Genomic DNA, 17,607 nt, shown 5'->3' with positions numbered 1-17,607 from the left:
GTTTAAAAATCCCGAAAAACCAAATTCAGTGGCTGTGTTCAGACCATCGTGATGGGGAAAGAAATCATCCTCGCTCCTCCCTCTGCCCCTGCTGTTTGTTTTTAGCTGTGCATATTTATTGTTTTATATTGTATGTTCTTATCTGTTTTATCATATATACTGATATAGGGCAAGATACAAATGTTTTAAATCAACAAGTCAATCAATTTGTGATGCAGCACGAGTTGGTACATCGTCCAAACCAGGCACACGGCATGATGGGGGTGGCTTCGTACTCATCCTAAAACCCACAACATGCAGAAGCCCCCCCCCTCCACTATGCCAACACCCGCTGGGGGTTATGCAAATGGCGGTTGTGTGCAGGAGCAGGGAGAGAAGCCACGATGGCTTCATTCCTTGTCACAATTGTCCGAACCCACTCAATAACTTTCCAGTATTCAAAAGTGAAAGTGGCCCACTTCTCCTGGAAGCTTTCAAAGCCAGGTAGTTGCATCCGAGCAAAGCTGCCACGTGGTGCTAATTTAGTCTCACAAATACCCTGCAAGGTAGGTTAGACTGAGAGGTAGTAGCTGGCTCAGTGAACTTCATGCGTGAGTGGGAATTTGAAACAGAATTTCTCTGGTGCCAGTATGACACTTTGAGCACTGCCTTAAACATAAACTTAGCCTCCAAGTGTAGGTCATGAGTTTTGTCAGCCGGTCTTTGTCTTGTCCTTTCAGAATCACTTCTTCACAGTAATGGACACTTTTTTTCATTTTCTTTAAAGAAAAAAATATATTCAGAAAACAAGTCCATAGTTCCTTTGCAAAATACTTGCATTTTGTGCAGTCGCCTTGATTTGTTCCCCAAACACTCAGATAATACAAAATTTGGGGAACTGAAGAGTACACAAGTCTGCAAATCAGTTTAAATTTGCACAGGAATATGTCGTTGGTTTTGAAATTTTAGACAAGATTATTCAAACCCACGATTTATAGCTGATTTGAAGTGAATTTTCACTCATTTCATTTCCCCAACGGAATGAGAGCTTTAAAAATTGAAGCAGTTGTATAGTTTGGATAATATATGCAAAATCTACTACTAGAATCAATAATCTGTGACATGCGCACGCCAAATTCTGTAGGTTTTGTATTTTCGAGACAGGGAAGGTTGCCGTTCACTGTATGAGTTTTGTCTTAATTGTTACATGATTATGTAAAGACTGTTGGCTTTGTGAAGCACTGAGTGTTTTATGTATTTTTCCATGAATGTGAGAGTAATGTAATTAAAAAGAATAAACAGGTTGTGAGTGGGGGAACTGAGTTTCCTGTTGGAAAATACTGCTGCAGCCAGCATGTGTGTGTGTGTGTGTGTGTGTGTGAGAGAGAGAGAGAGAGAGAGAGAGAGCGCTTTGGCTCATGGTAGCATCAGAAATGATGAAGTGTTTGTGTTTTTGAAACAATAAAACATTTAAACTCGTGATGAAGTACATCTAGGGTAGCCTTCCCCAATCTATTACCCTTCAAATGTTTTGGACTGTAACTCCATTGGCCATGCTGGTTGGGGAGGATGGGAGTTGAAGTCCAAAGCATTTGATGGGCTCCAGATTAGGAAAGACTGATCTAGGGCATGCAGCTCATTAAGGAAAGAGCTGTGGAAGGGTCTCTGTAAAAGACCTGGGTATCCTCAAACACCCACGCCCTGTAGCTGCTTTTGCTGATTTGTCTTTCAGTCGTTCGCAGTAAACAAATTATGAATCGTTAAGATAATGTACAATACTATTTTGGAGGCACTATTCCTCTTACCAGTATTGCAAATGATGCATTCTTTTGACAGCAAAAGCCCTGGTCCCAACTGTGTGCAGCAGGGCGTCAATAAGATCATAGGAGATCATCTGTGGGGGTACAGGGAAGGGTCAAAATCCGTCCCAGTACCCACCCAACCCCAGACAGTGTGACCTGCCTGTGCAGCACTTAGGATGTGATCAGGAGCGGTGTGCACAGCACCCATTTGAGACTTGAATGAGGAACCACGCAAGAGGCAGGCATGGAAACCTGATTTTGCCCCTTATATGTTGTTGAATTCAGTGAAGCAGATTCACTGTATGACACCAAATAAATGCAAAGCAATTCTAAAGGAAGGCAGGAGAGAAACAATTTGGGTTGGTTTACTTGCCCTTTACCCATACCTGTACCTTCAAAAATATTTCATTCCAAAACAAGCTATAAATCATCCCCCTGCTTTGCCCATAATGGTATAATAATGCAAGTTAAAACGCAAATCTTGCTTTACAATTGGATGTAAAAAAGATTACGTGCACTGTTTATTTTATGTCCTTCCCCTTTAACCACTCTCTGTTGTTTCATTTGCTTACCATCTTATTCAGTGTTCTAGCTTTCAGCTGAGCAGTATGAGTGGCTTTTGCCTTTAATTTCCTTCTGTGGCAATATGTTGCTTAAGGATTTACCGCAATAAAAACACAGCTGAAGTTCTTTTCCTTTGATGTAGCCCTACTTTGCTAACTGTATGCATGAGGTGACATTTCCATCTGTTTTGAATTGCAAGCTGAGCATTCACTGCTGGTGCCATTTTCCAAATTGCTGCGTTCTCGGTTCTTACACGGTTCTCTTGTGTGTTTCCAGGAGCCGTTCACAGCCCAATCGAAGCGCTCAGTGATTCATGGACACGGCTGAAACACAGAGATTGGCTGTATAGCTCTTCTTGTTTATTTGGGGAGTCTGATTTTGATTTTACAAAATCTGTTGGCGTTCATACTCTGATTGAAAACGTGATCAGTTTTGTGAGTGGGGATGTGGGGAGCTGCCCAGGCTTTAAGGAGCCCGAAGAAAGTATGTCAACGAGCCCCCAAGCCTATATCATTGCTATGGAGCAGCAGCAACAGAGAGCAGAGGTGTGTCTTAGAATCCCCCATTTGTTAATGGTAGAATACATCATGCAGTTTAGTTTTCAGCTGGCATTCTGTACCCAAGTGGGGAGGTGGACATTTCAGGATACCCACTCAAGGGCTGTTCTGGTACACATGAAACAGTCGTGCTCTTTATGTCTTTGCTTGCATGTCTCAGAGGAAGAGGGCATGGCCTCCCAAGCAGCACATGAGTCTTTCTTTCTTTCTTTCTTTCTTTCTTTCTTTCTTTCTTTCTACGTGGACATCGAAGCAATGTGGAGGAATGTAGCAACCAGCCCACCAACCAGATGGCATTTGCTGGTGCTCACATGTTCTGTGTGCAGATGTGCATGCAGCCAGCCAAGCAACCAACCAGACGGTGTTGGCTGGTGCGCACATGTTCTATGTGGAGATGTGCATGCAGCCAGCTGGGAAGGAAAAGTGTTTTTAGAATCTGTGTCGACTGTGCTCAGCCCATACAGTGGCTCAGAATGTCCCTCTTCCTTCGTTCTTCTTGTTATTTCCCCCCACCTTCTGCTCCTAGAACACCGTGTTATTGCGCGCATGCCCATATTCTAGTATAGGTATCAATATGCTTGAGTAAATTTGTTTTCCGAGGAGTACAACATACCATATTTCTAAAAAAATTGCTTTTAGCTGCGTCTGGAGGCACTTCATCAGATCCTGGTGCTGCTTTCTGGGATGGAAGAAAAAGGCAGCACGCCGTCCGTAGGAAGCCGCCAAGGGCTGGGCTTCCAGTCTTCTTCGCTTCTGACTTCTGTGAGGCTGCAGTTCCTAGCTGGGTGCTTTGGCTTGGGTACCGTAGGACATGCAGGTTCCAAAGGAGAGAGCATTCGTTTACATCATTACCAGGTAATTTGTTGCTTATGTATTTATTGACAGCATTTATACTCAGCCTTTTAGCCAAAAACGTTTCCAGAGCAGTGTACAAAGATAACTAGAATTATTTGTTTATTTATTTAAGCATTTTTATGCTGCCATTCAGCCAAAAAAGGCTCTCACGGCGGCTTACAAAAGTATTTCTTGACAGCCCCTGCCCACAGGCTTACAATCTAAAAGACATGACACAAAAGGAAAGAGGATTGGGAGGGAGGAGGAGGAGGGGGGAAAGGAAAGGAAATTCAGGCACTACAATCTTCGTTGTAAAGTTCAGCAGTTAGTTGACAGTTGGCAGCAGGAGGGAGGGGGCTCTCAGCTGGAACTGGACCCAGGCACGATGGAGAGGTGCCTGGCTGCTGCTTCCTCCCTCACTGATGGCCTTTGTTAGGCCCTCTGAAGAGTTGTTGGGGATGGACTCAGAGGAGGAGGAAGCAGGACCTTTACAGGCAGAGGCTAGTGTCACGGCTGCTGAAGAGGTGCCAGCTGGGAGTGGGGCCAACTCAGAGAATGAAGTGGAAGCAGAGCCAAGTACCAGCGTGCCGGTGATTAAACCAGCAGGGAGCTTGGCCAATTCAGAAGACACAGAGGGAGAAGCAACAAACTTACCTACGCAATTGTTTAGACAGCATAGGGCGGAAAAGGAAGCCCGGCGCAGGTCTCTGCGTATTTATACTAGATGCCAACTCAATAGGGAACACCTGTAGCTGCCAGGGAGGGGTATTTAGAGAGCTGGGAAGCAACAGGAACTTTGCCAGAGATTAACTGAGCATCCTGGCGAAAGCTCTTGATTCCTGCTTCGTATCGTGGTGACCTTGTATCCTGGTTGAATTTTGGACTGGCTTGGAATTCGTGACCTGCTCCTATCCCTGGACTTCTGGACTGTTTCTTGGACTCTCTCTACCTCTCGTAAGCCCTTGACTTTTGGAACGGAACTGGACTCTGCCTTATGTTTAAAACGTCTTGTACTCTGACATTAAAGAGTTAACTGTGTTATTTCATAGCACAGATAAAGACAAACTCCACCGTTTGTTTGCTGAGTTTGTGGCTGAATTCTTGGGGTTTGTCTGGGCACGCTGCCCACGTCTGTATCTCCGTCTAATTAGCTAGTCTACTGGCAGCTTTCCCGGACAGCCTTGCAGAGACAGTTGGTAGCAGGAGGGAGGGGGCTCTCAGCTGGAGCTGGACCCAGGCACGATGGAGAGGTGCCTGGCTGCTGCTTCCTCCCTCACTGGTGGCCTCTGCGGAGACAGTTGGTAGCAGGAGGAAGGGGGCTCTCAGCTGGAGCTGGACCCAGGCATGATGGAGAAGTGCCTGGCTGCTGCTTCCTCCCTCACTGGAATTACAGTCCCTGCCCTCGGGCTTACAGTCTTGCAATGATAAGGGATGCTTTGCTGTGCCCCTAGCCAGCCATTGGGATTCCGTCAGCTCAATTTAATGCAAGCTGACGTAGGCACACCTTCCACTTTTAATATCATGACAAGTGGGAACTGCAACCAGTATATTGCAGTGTGGAATACTTTCGTTGAGTGTGCCACCAGCCAGCCAGGGCCTTTTCCTGGATATTTCATCCCATTCCCCACCCACCTGGTTTACCTGTTTTTCTCCCCAACAGTGATTAGCATTCCATGGCCAATGAGCATATTCATTTCTCATTTGGCTGTGGTTGGGGTGCTTTTGTTCTTCTGGGAATCCCCGAGCCTGTCTCTTGTGCATGGATGGTCTTTTTTTTTGGCTACTTTAGCGCCGGGATTTATATTGAATATTGGAAATAGAGGGAATAGTCTCTGATCGAAGTCTAGATGTGGGACAAGCTAGGGAAAATATCACCCCTTAGGACGATTTGAAGCAGTATTTTGCGATAGCGTTGAGAAATTCCTTATGATAGGAACAGTGCTGTGTGTTGATAACCATATGCAGCAAATCCAGAATCTGAAGTGCTGGGTGACAAACATCATATGACTTGTCATATGACCCATGGTTTCCTTCCATTTCCAACTGAGGCAATTCTGGGTGCTTCCACATGGAGGGGTCCTAGTGCTAAGAGTCAGAAGGCATTGTTCAGCTATTCTGGATTTTTTCCACAGTAAAATACAAACGAACAAAGAAACAACCACCCAACCCCAACACACACATATGGAAGAAGCAGTATAAAAACAAGCCATGGGCGTGTTACGAGAGGAAGACAATGTCTGAAAAATTCCATGCATGAGGTCAGGCTATGGCACAGTAAAAACCTCATCAGGAAGCACCTTCTTCGCGGTCATTGTTTCTGCTAACAAATGCTTCCATGAAAGCCAGCGGGGAGTTGTGTATTCTTATTCTTATTGCTCCCTGGATGGTTCTTTTCCTAGTCCGCAAAGTTGGGAAATCCATGCTGATACGTTTTACTGTATTTAATTTTTCATAGGATGGCATCAGGGCAGCTAAAAGAAACATTCAGACGGAAATCCAAGTGGCCGTGCACAAGATCTACCAGCAGTTATCTGCGACTTTGGAAAGAGCCCTCCAAGCAAATAAGCACCACATAGGTAAGAGGAGCAGATTGAATCGTACAAGTTCTTTTGTTGCCGGCAGAAAACAAGCCACGTGTTGCTTCTTGCTGTTGTTTTTAATCCTAGGCAAGCTCACAATAGGAATCATGTTTAAGCATTTTCCTTATCTTTTGTGTTTGTGTGTGTGTGTGTGTGTGTTTTAGAGGCACAACAGCGTCTCCTGTTGGTAACTGTGTTTGCCCTAAGTGTACACTATCAGCCAGTCGATGTGTCCTTGGCCATTTCCACCGGGCTGTTAAATGTTCTGTCCCAGTTATGCGGAACAGACACCATGCTCGGTCAGCCGCTGCAGCTGTTACCCAAAAGTGGCATTTCCCAGCTCAGCACTGCTTTAAAAGTAGCCAGCACTAGATTGCTTCAGATCCTGGCCATCACCACAGGGTAAGTCTTGACAGTTTATTTTTCTGGGTGATATTTCATTTTTTCAACGGTTCAGGTTTAAAGTTAGCAGTACTTTCCTCAGTACTAGCTAATCAATAATCCGCGTCGGGAAACCTTTAAAAAATGGGGGGATGGGGGCATAGGTTGGGGAAAGAACCCTGGGACACGTTTGATAATACTCCTTTTAAAAATGATCCAGGGTTCCTTTTCTCTCTCAATAATTCCCTTTATGTCCTACCAGTGAAATGTGTTGGTAAGATGGGTTTTAATTAGCATATAAACTGCATTATTTTAGTACACAGCTTTAAAAAAACCCAGTTAGTTTAGAGCATTTATAATTCGCTTTTTAATTGAAATTCTTAAAGTGGAGAGCAATAGGGGTGAGGGAGAGAGAAAATCACATGAAAACATCCCAAAAGAACAAAAAATCTGCAGTGTTCCCTTAACAGTAGTGTTAACCTTACTCAAGTTGGCTCTTGCAAGAGGAGGAAGATTACGTGGGCTTATTTGCCTTTGAGATGGGGGCCTTTGGCTGCCATAAATTTCTCAGGTTTTCTGCTGTTCCTCCCTCCTTAGGAGCAACTCACTGCTAGAGGAAGGGGGGAAACTACTAACACAAACAGTGCTGGGAGGATACGCCTGGTCCCAATACACGGAATCAGGACACTGCTGTTAGGCAGTAGCAGGAACTCTTCCCTTTCATCCGTTATTCTGCCTATCACAAGGGTAGTTTAGGCCCAGAGACATGAAACTTGCCCCCATATATCTTATGTCCATACCTTTATCCAGAGAATACTATACGTTCTGCAGTGCTTTACTAGAAACAGTTATAATGCGCATCCTCTTCACTCTGTTGCAAACGATTCACCCCATTTTCACACAGAACGTACGCAGACAAGCTGAGTCCGAAAGTGGTCCAGTCTTTGCTGGACCTGCTGTGTAGTCAGCTGAAAAATCTGTTATCCCAAGCTGGTGTGATGCTTATGGCTTCTTTTGGGGAAAAAGAAGACGGTGAACAGGAACAAGAGGATGAAAAGAAGGCAGAGGCAAACGGAGACACCGAGAAGAAAGACTTCAGAGGTATTGTAGGTTCACATGACATGTTCTTTAAAAGAAGGAAGAATTACTGGGGAGGGGCAGGCAGGCAGGGAGAGGAATCTATAACACTATGTTCCACTGCAAGTATATGCCATTAAAGACTAATTCAAACTATATAGTAGTTATTGAAGTGCTTGCTTACTTTGATTCCATTGGAATAGTCTCTCTCACCCTGTTTGTGCATTTGGGTGGGCGTAAGTGGGTGCAGATGCTTATCCAAGTCCTGCCAGTAAATAAAATGACATTCAGTCGATATGACAATAAAAGTGGAGCATTTAGTGACAAAATGTTAAGTTGTAAAGGGTGAAATGGGATGTTCCAGGGGCGAGGAGACTGGAGACATGGCAATGTGAGATATCCCCAGCTGTCCCCAGGCTCATTTCCTCTCCCTTCCTGAAGCCTCCACTAGACAGGTGAAATAGTTTAGTTGTAGGGGGCCAAATGGAACATTCCAGGGGAGAAGACGAGGGACGTGGGGATGTGAGATGTCCCCAGCCATCCCCCGCCTCTTTTCTTCCCTGTCCCTGAAGCTTCCGCTAGACAGGCAAAATCGCCTGTTTAGCTAAAATGCAGAGCTGCATTGAATACTTGTAAGCCTCTGAGTTCAGAGGCTTATGAGTACCCTAAGAGGTTATATGAATACATTGACAATATTAATTCTTGTTTTAAATCCAAAGTGGCCCTCCGGAAACAGCACGCTGCCGAGTTACATCTAGGAGATTTCTTGGTCTTTCTTCGAAGGGTTGTTTCTTCAAAAGCCATTCAGTCAAAAATGGCTTCTCCAAAGTGGACAGAAGTGCTCCTGAACATAGCTTCTCAGAAGTGTTGCTCAGGTATGATACTCTGTGTGTGTGTGTGTTTAGCATTTAGAGACAGGTGTGGATACGCATGATATCTGTCAAATGAATAATGATGGAGTCTTTAGTCACACATGGTTTGTGTATTTAAATGTATGCCCCATCTTTTCTCGTGTCTTTAGGATATATGATGATATTTTAAAAACTGCTCTTTTAAAGATTTTTACTAGATTGGAGATGTTTGTAGATGTTTTTGGTAGAACCCAAATGTATTCCCTAACGACCCATTCGTAGTTCTTTCTGAATATCTTGAGCTCATACTTGCTTGTGAGGATATCAAAATGATGAGTCACCTCTTAGCAGAAAATTGACAATTTTAGTTCAAAGAAGGTAAAGCCACCTTAAATTAACGGTTGGCGTTTCAGGGTCTGGGATACAACCACTCTGGTTAAACGGACTAACATGATAAGAACTAGAGAAGAGAGATTAATTAAAAGATAAATTTACAGAAAAGTTGAGTCTTCTTATTATTTATTGGAATCATAATGCTCAGGGAGCATTAAAATCCTTTACTGGGATTTTACTGACTCTTTAATGTCAGTTGTGGTTTAAAACATCGATTGTATTTAATCTCTTAAGGCTGCTTTTAATTTGTGAGTATCTTTGGTTTTAAAATCTGGTCGTTGTGAGCAGTATTCGGTGTTGTTAGGCTATCACTATGTATTATGTACAATAGAATAGTAATCATTAAAAGAAGAAGTTGTTGGTAGTACCCACTTTCCTTTTGAATTCTGCTTATAGGTGTGCCTTTAGTTGGCAACTTGAGGACCAGGCTGCTTGCGCTACATGTGCTGGAAGCTGTGTTGCCTGCTTGTGAATTGGGTGTGGAGGACGACCAGATGGCCCAGGTCTCGATACTTTTACAGTACATTAATTTTAATCTTTTGCCTTCACAGCAGTGATGCTTCCAGTGGCATTTAATTCTTTGAAGGGATGGTTTTGCAAATTCGAACTCCCCCCCCGCCCTCCCAGTTCACCAATAGCTTTAATATATATGAAGCTGCCTGATACAGAATCAAATAATTGGTCCTTCTAGCCAAGTGCAGTCTTTTCTGACTAGCAGTGGCTCTCTAAGGATCTCCAACAGAGATCTCTCCTGGCTCCAGGCCCAGCTCTGCTGCAATAGCTGGCAAAACTCTGGAAGCTGCTTCGTCAAACTTGCATTGCACTGAACGACCTGTGTTACTCATAAGTGATGTTTGCATGTATGTTACTGGTCTTCAGAGATGCATTTTTAAAAAGAAAATTAAACGTTTCCCTCAGTTACATACTTTCAGTTCCCTGCTATTCCATTACCTGTAAGCAGGATGGTAGAATATAGTTTTAGTATTGCCTATAATGGGCTGGAATTAAATGTTCTGAATTTATGTTGCCCAACAGGTTATTGAACGATTATTCTCCCTTCTGTCTGATTGTATGTGGGAGAGTCCAGTTGCACAAGCCAAGCATGTGATTCAGGTGAAAGAGAAAGAACAGGAAATGAAGCTGCAGGTACTAGTTTGGATTATGATTAGTGTGTTATTTATTTATTTATTTTATTTGTACCCCACCATCCTACTAAAACATGGCACTCAAGACAGCTTTCCCTTCCCACTCCAGAAAGGAAAGGAACCTCATGTGCAAAGCACTTAAGTCATTGCTGACTCCTAGAGGGACGCCTGCTTTCGCTGACGTTTTCTTGGCAGACTTTGTAGCGGGGTGGTTTGCCATGGCCTTCCCCAGTTGCAGTTCCCTTTCCCCCAGCTAGCTGGGTACTCATTTTACCGACCTCGGGAGGATGGAAGGCTGAGTCGACCTGAGCCGGCTGCCTGAGAACCAGCTTCCGCTGGGATCGAACTCAGGCCGTGGGGAGAGTTTCGGCTGCAGTAACTGCCGCTTACCACTCTGCGCCACCCCAAGATCTGTTCAATTGATCACATTGTGAGGTGTTTATCTTTTGTTTCTGAAAGAAACAGGGCGAATCCGAAGAAGAAGACGAGAACCTTCCTATACAGGAAGTATCCTTTGACCCTGAGAAAGCCCAGTGCTGTGTAGTGGAGAATGGCCAGATCTTAACTCACGGCAGTGGTGGAAAGGGGTATGGGTTAGCATCCACTGGAGTCACCTCTGGGTGTTACCAATGGAAGGTATGTAGAACAAAGAAGATATTTTACAAATAGAGATGAGGCAAGGTGTAAGATCAGTCTGTTTCGTCTGTATCAGGGCACCAGATTTTTGTGGGATTTCTAACCCCTAAGCTGTACCCTGCTCAGAAAGGGGGGGGGGATATATTTCTGAGCCTTAAAGTTGGACTCTATCATTCTCTCTGCTTCAGTCCTCAATTCATGACTTGGTGGGTCTCTCATTTCATGAAGTCTCTGCAAAGGTCTCTGAAGGTTGGGTGAATTGTAGGGCAAAGGTGGAACCTCTGAAATCCCATTGCTGTTCTGTTCAGGTGTAAACAAAAATCAACTGCCAAATTTACTTTGGGGGTAACAAATCAATGATTAAAGACAATTACTATCCTTTTCTCTCCATCACTATGAAGAATGCTTCTTTTAGTGTATACAGACAGACAGACAGACAGACACACACACACACACCGTCCCTAAATTTGAATTCAACAGTGAGTTAATTTGCTGGTTGAAGCAGGTTTTTAAATGCATTTTTCCTTGTCCCAATCACTTTGATATTACTTATTATTGCTCAGTGGTGTTTCAAGTATCTCCATGGTATTAATAGCTTTTCTACACCTTCTAGTTCTATATTGTCAAGGAAAATCGGGGCAACGAAGGAACGTGTGTAGGAGTGTCCCGCTGGCCGGTTCATGATTTTAACCATCGCACTACCTCAGATATGTGGCTGTACAGAGCTTATAGTGGCAACCTCTACCATAATGGGGAGCAGACCTTGACACTGACCAGTTTTACCCAAGGCGACTTCATAACATGCGTGTTGGATATGGAAGCAAGAACCATTTCCTTTGGTAAAAACGGGGAGGTATGGCACTTCAGTTTATTACTCATTTACAATATTTGCATACTCTTAAAAAGCAGTTCACAATTATAGTAAAAGAATTAATATCAATAAAGACATTAAATCAGCAGTTCCAAAAATCATGATGTAGGAAATAGCAATGGCAAAATATATTTACATAGAATAGAATCATAGAATAGTAGAGTTGGAAGGGGCCTTTAAGGCCATCGAGTCCAACCCCCTGCACCCTAAAGCATCCCTGACAGATGGTTGTCCAGATGCCTCTTGAAGGCCTCTAGTGTGGGAGAGACCATGACCTCCCTAGGTCATGGGTTCCATTGTCATACTGCTCATCAAGTTTTTCCTGATGTCCAGCCGGAATCTGGCTTCCTGTCACTTGAGCCCATTATTCTGTGTCCTGCACTCTGGGAGGAGTCATACAAGAGGAAATGCTTCTTTGTAAAGGCGCCTGAAATAATTTAGGAAGCCTGATTTCTCCTGGGTTTTTTCTCAACAGGAACCAAAACTGGCTTTTGAAGATGTGGATGCTGCCGAATTATACCCTTGTGTGATGTTTTATAGCAGTAATCCTGGAGAAAAGGTAATTGAAATGCTTGGTGGAGGTGGTGATGGTGAAGATTCACTCTGTGCTTGCCAGAGGGCTATCAATTTGACAAGTAGGCTCTGTGATGTTTTAATGCTGATGACTGTGTTTATTAAGTTTAAGGTATTAAAGTTTGCAGAGTTAAGGTATATGTGGGTAATAAAAGAGTTAATGAATGCTGGATGGAAAGAGAGTGCTGAGTGGATGTCAGAGAGGAGTGCCTGGATTGGCTGTGTGTGAGAGAGGGAGGCGTCGAATGGCTGTGGAAGAAAATAAAAACAGATTCTTCTGTTTTTATAAAAAGCAAGCAAGCTTTGGGTTAGAGACAGGAAGGGTCTGTGTGTTTTGTTGTTTTGGTGGAGTAGAGTGAGGGGAAGAGGATAGTGTAGTTAGTGGGTAGAGTAAGCAGAGAAACAGAAGTTATATTGTGAAACTGTGAAGTGAAGAACCTGTGAAACCATGACGCTTTATGTGCTTGCAACCATACGCTTGTCAGTGAAGGAAACCATGACGCTTTTAACCTGAACATGCTGCTTGTTAAATAAACATTATTTGCATTAAGCCTGGTGTGGAAATGGAAGTGCCTGGGAAGGGGCACCAGTGACATCATATGGTGGCAGCGGAAGGGGGAAGGTTGGGGTTGAGGTGCTGATCTGTGCTGCTGTGGGGGCTGAACAGAAGAGGCGTGCCACAGAGACAGTATTCGTGTCTTTAGCCCTGACTTGTGCACCTGAGCTGGGGACTGAGAAGGTCACTGGAGTGGTGAAGTGATCCCAAAGTAAACCCAGTATAAGGTAGATGTTACTGCTGCGGTAGCTGGTGAGATCCAGAGGGACCAGGGCCACGAGTAAACATCACAGACTCGGTGGAGCGTTTTGGGTGGAACATTGGGGAGATATAAGGAGCAACTTTATACTGAATCAGAGTATTGCTCCATTGAACCCGTAGTGTCTGCTTTCATCGGCTGAAGCTCTCCAGCATCCGCAGATGCCAGGATTGCATCTGGAACTCCTGTGCATGCAAAGAGACCGCTGAAATACGGCTCTTCCCTTGTGACAACCTTTTCCCCATCCTTGCCAGCCTGCGTGAATTCTCCAAGGTTGGCATGACGGGGAGATGGAGATATCCAGGCAATGCTGGCAACTCTGAGGTTGTCTTCCTGCAGTTGCTGAGGCGAGAGCCTTCTCCAAATCCAGCATGTGTAGGAATAGCAAAGTACAGGGAAGGTTCTGCTGCAAAAACCTTGCTCGTGACACGTCCCCCTGCTCTGCTCCGAGTAAGAGAGAGAGTGCTGCTTCATTCAGATAGAAGATGTCTAGCTTGCAGTTTTATTTATTTATTTTCCAAAAGCCTGAGGACATAGCTGAGTTAATTTCTCTGTGTGTGTGTGTGTGCCTAGGTCAAAATCTGTGACATGCAGATGCGTGGCACCCCGAGGGACTTGCTGCCGGGGGACCCCATCTGCAGCCCCGTCGCTGCTGTGCTTGCCGAGGCCACGATTCAGCTTATCCGCATCCTCCACCGCACAGACCGCTGGACACACTGCATCAACAAAAAAATGATGGAGCGGCTCCACAAGATCAAGCCGTGCCTTAAAGAAGCGGGTCAGAAGCTGAAGAAGAGCCGCTCCGTTCAAAGCAGGGAGGAGAACGAGGTGCGAGAAGAGAAAGAGAGCAAGGAAGAGGAGAAAAGCAAGCACGGCAGTCGGCACGGGCTGGCTGATCTCTCGGAGCTCCAGCTGAAGATGCTCTGCGTGGAGGTGTGGCCGGTGCTGGCGGTGATCGGTGGCGTCGACGCCGGGCTCCGCGTGGGAGGCCGCTGCGTTCACAGGCAAACGGGGCGCCATGCTACCTTGCTCGGAGTGGTCAAAGAAGGCAGCACGTCCGCCAAAGTCCAGTGGGACGAAGCAGAGATCACGATCAGGTACAGCGTATTTAGTATTGGCAAACCGAGACGGGGCCGATGGTTACTGCTTAGGAAATGTCATGGGCATTTTAAGTGGGAGGTAGCCGTTGCTAATATCTGTAGCTAGCTGAAGGTCAGATAGCCCAATCCGGACATAAACGTAGCTCATTCTGACATTTAACTACTTTGTTTTTTGAGGCTGTTACATTCTTCACATTCTAGTAGAGATGTAAAATTGCCCAAAATTTTGAAGCCATGGGGGCGGGGGGAGTTTTTTGCCCATTTTGTTTCAGAAGAAAATGGAAACTTGGGGAGAAAATGAAACATATACAAAATTTCTTTTTTTTTTTAGCCCTCTGTTACTTTAGGAACATAAAAACCATTGTGTATAAGTAGGTTATAAACTCTGGCAGAGAGTCTTTAGAGCCAAGCTTCAAAGTTAATATTTGGTGGTGGCAGCGCTGGGATATAACCTACAGTTTCTCAACGTGCAGCTTTTAGAACTGCACTCCTTGTCCTACAACTCCCACCATGCCCCAGCCATAAATTGCCACTCTTCAAATATTAGACTGAGATTGCTTAGAGATTCTTACGTTAAATGTGCTTGGTAACCATTCCCAATAGGTAAAATATTTTCTCCCAACAGCTAAATAAGCATACCAGCTCTCTTTATGGGTTCTTCTGTGGGCCCTTAGACACTCATGGCAAAAAAACCAAACCCTTCTTAAGGTGCTAGCAATTTTGGCGGCTGTTTTTGTACTGTGAGAAGCTCCTTTGCCCCGGCTCTTCAGGGCCGTTGCGTTCGTCCTGTCTGGTGGTGAATAGCCCTTGGCTGGCTTCCCACTGTGTCCATTAGGAGGCAGTTTCCAAAACAAACAGGTGTCTAATTTAGCAAAAGCTCCCTTATTATTTAATGGTTAATTATGTCAACTACCTGGAATTAAATGTTCTGTTTTTAAAAACACACACATGCTTTGTTACCTTTGTGTTGAGTACCACCTCTCCCCATTATCTGATCATAACCTCATTTCTTTCCCCTTGTTTACATTTACTTTTTAGACTGTCCGTTCATTTAGATTTTTTATTAAATATCTATTTTACGTCTTATTTTGCCTACATTATTTCCTGTGCTTTTCCTCCTGTCTATCCCTCACTTGCTTCTTCCTGTGTCATTCTGATCTTTATTAAAGCTTCCCAACTTTTTGGTCGCCTAGTGATACGCCATTGTATAATCTGGAACCTTGTGAACCGCTGCCTTTTGACGTTGCAAGATTCCGCGGACTGACAGCCACTGTCTTGCTGGACTTAACCTATCTGACTGGCATCCATGAAGACGTGGGAAAGCAAAATGCCAAGCGGCATGAGAAGAAACATAAACACGACTCCGAAGACAAAGGAGACGTTGACCAGAAAACTGAAAGCGAGTCTGCGTCCGACACACGATCTGTGCCAAGTGCTGAGGAGGTCAAAGGACACGGAGCTACAAGTTCGAAATCCGAAAATGAAATCACTTCCTTCTCTTTAGATTCCATTTCCTTAGGCATGGAGTGCCAGCATCCAAACACGGAAGGCAAAAAGAAGAACCATGAGCATGCCTCAAAGAATCACGACGTCGTACAATCAGAAATCAGAGCGGTGCAATTATCTTATCTTTACCTTGGTGCTATGAAATCACTTAGCACTCTCCTTAGTTGTAGTAAATATGCTGAGTTGTTGCTGATCCCCAAAGTCCTAGCAGACAGTGGCCATAATTCCGATTGTGCAAGTTCCCCCATCGTCCATGAAGACGTGGAAATGCGCGCTGCCTTGCAGTTCTTGATGCGCCATATGGTGAAACGGGCGGTCATGCGCTCGCCCATCAAGAGGGCGCTCGGACTGGCGGATTTGGAACGGGCACAAGCGATGATCTACAAATTAGTGGTTCATGGGCTGTTGGAGGACCAGTGTGGTAGCAAAATCAAGCAAGGTATGCTTTTAATATGGAAATGTATAGATGCTAATTTGAATGCCTTTCGTATACTGGTTGCTGGACACCTTGTTCTTTTAAGATTTGAGTGTGCAAAGCCTGTCCTTGCGATGCCAGCAACACGTTGTGCATTGTGATGCTACCCTGGTGCAAGGAAAGCAGTGGATGTGCAGCATCCTAGGTGCTTACTTTGTCTCTTCGGGCTGTTTGTTTCCCATTAGCTAAACTTCCTTACTAATCTGTGGTAATCATGCTTATCAATCATCTCGTCTTGTTCACTCCCTTTAGCTTAATAAAAGAAAACTAAAGCATCCCTTTTCAAAACTAAACTTGGATGTGGCATTCAAAGACAGCTTTTTAAAATTACCGTATTTCTTCGATTGTAAGACGCACACTAATTTCAGTACCACCAACTGAAAAAAAAACCTAAGACACACCCGCGATTCTAAGACGCACCCCATTTTTAGAGATGTTTATATGGGGGGAAAAGTGCGTCTTAGAATCGAAGAAATAGGGTAGCCAATTAATGCAGCACAGCCGTTGCGCTGCATTACTCTTGGTTGCATCAATGTAGGGCAGGAGCCTGCACGGTCAGGCCCAGCACGATTTGAGTGAGTTTACACCCAGAACCATGAGGGTTTGTTTCCCTCCCTTGTACATCACTGGGTTCTTTCAGTCATTTTTTTTTTTTTTTGCTGCAAAGAAAACCACCCTTTCCTCCTGTGATGAAGCTTCTGAATAAGATGCACCTGTAACAGACTAATGGAAGAGGCTTTTCCTATCCTTAATCTTCATAACTGTTAATCGTCTTTAGGAGAAAAACAAATACAGCAAACATAGGGAACTGCCTTACATCAGGGCAACTTACCTTGTCTAAATTGTTGTTTGTTCCGATTGACAGCTGTTCTCTATAGTCTCAGGCAAAGAAACCTTTTGCCATGACCCCCCTCCCCCCCACCTTTTTCTTTTTTAACTGTGAAAACCAAGGTTTGAACCTGGGACCTTTGGGAAGCAGAGCATTTGCTCTGTTAGAGTTGGAAGAATCTTTTCCTCCTCAGGCTGTTCCAGCTGAAGTCCTAGTAGCTAATCATACCTACCAAAAGGTAGATAAGATTAGCGGCTAGGACGTCGCGGCCATCTCCTGGGATTCTCCATTGCCAAATTTCTAGTGAATGTTAAATAAGCCCCACTCTTCTAACACCAGGGAGCTACCAGATGCTGGAAAGAAACACACCCTTCTTAGGAGCATCAAAAAGATCTCTCTCTGGCCACAGCTGGAGATGGAAGACATGATCAGGTGGAGGTTTTTGGTCTGCTCTGATACTTATGGTTATACATGAGCACAAGAAAGCTTCCTGTTATGTGACGCGCTTAACAGATCAAAAAGCAGCCATCTAAATTTTCATCCAACAATTTAAACTGTTGCTAAGCATGTCAGAAGCGTCCTACAGGATCAGGACAAAGGTCCATCTAGTATCCTGTATGCTAAGATGCCCACAAGCGCC

General features: G+C 44.5%; 1 protein-coding gene across 8 annotated transcripts in view; it reads left to right on the top strand.

Moving 5' to 3' along the window:
* Positions 1–17,607, top strand: part of HERC1 (HECT and RLD domain containing E3 ubiquitin protein ligase family member 1) — a 98,539-nt gene that overhangs the window by 44,337 nt on the left and 36,595 nt on the right. For 6 of the 8 annotated variants that reach the window (XM_063142687.1, XM_063142686.1, XM_063142684.1 and 3 more), the window contains exons 26-38: positions 2,622–2,890; positions 3,542–3,757; positions 6,192–6,312; positions 6,480–6,717; positions 7,601–7,797; positions 8,493–8,648; positions 9,414–9,520; positions 10,053–10,163; positions 10,622–10,798; positions 11,412–11,651; positions 12,145–12,228; positions 13,631–14,154; positions 15,327–16,102. In XM_063142687.1, coding sequence (XP_062998757.1) covers positions 2,622–2,890; positions 3,542–3,757; positions 6,192–6,312; positions 6,480–6,717; positions 7,601–7,797; positions 8,493–8,648; positions 9,414–9,520; positions 10,053–10,163; positions 10,622–10,798; positions 11,412–11,651; positions 12,145–12,228; positions 13,631–14,154; positions 15,327–16,102 — 3,216 coding nt within the window. The remainder of the gene's footprint in view (positions 1–2,621; positions 2,891–3,541; positions 3,758–6,191; positions 6,313–6,479; positions 6,718–7,600; positions 7,798–8,492; positions 8,649–9,413; positions 9,521–10,052; positions 10,164–10,621; positions 10,799–11,411; positions 11,652–12,144; positions 12,229–13,630; positions 14,155–15,326; positions 16,103–17,607) is intronic. The other 2 variants (XM_063142685.1, XM_063142688.1) reach the window with 2 other exon arrangements.

The sequence above is a fragment of the Elgaria multicarinata genome, chromosome 16 (genome assembly GCF_023053635.1).
Source record: "Elgaria multicarinata webbii isolate HBS135686 ecotype San Diego chromosome 16, rElgMul1.1.pri, whole genome shotgun sequence".
Classification (NCBI taxonomy): Eukaryota; Metazoa; Chordata; class Lepidosauria; order Squamata; family Anguidae; genus Elgaria; species Elgaria multicarinata.
This window is presented reverse-complemented; position numbering and strand designations above follow the sequence as displayed.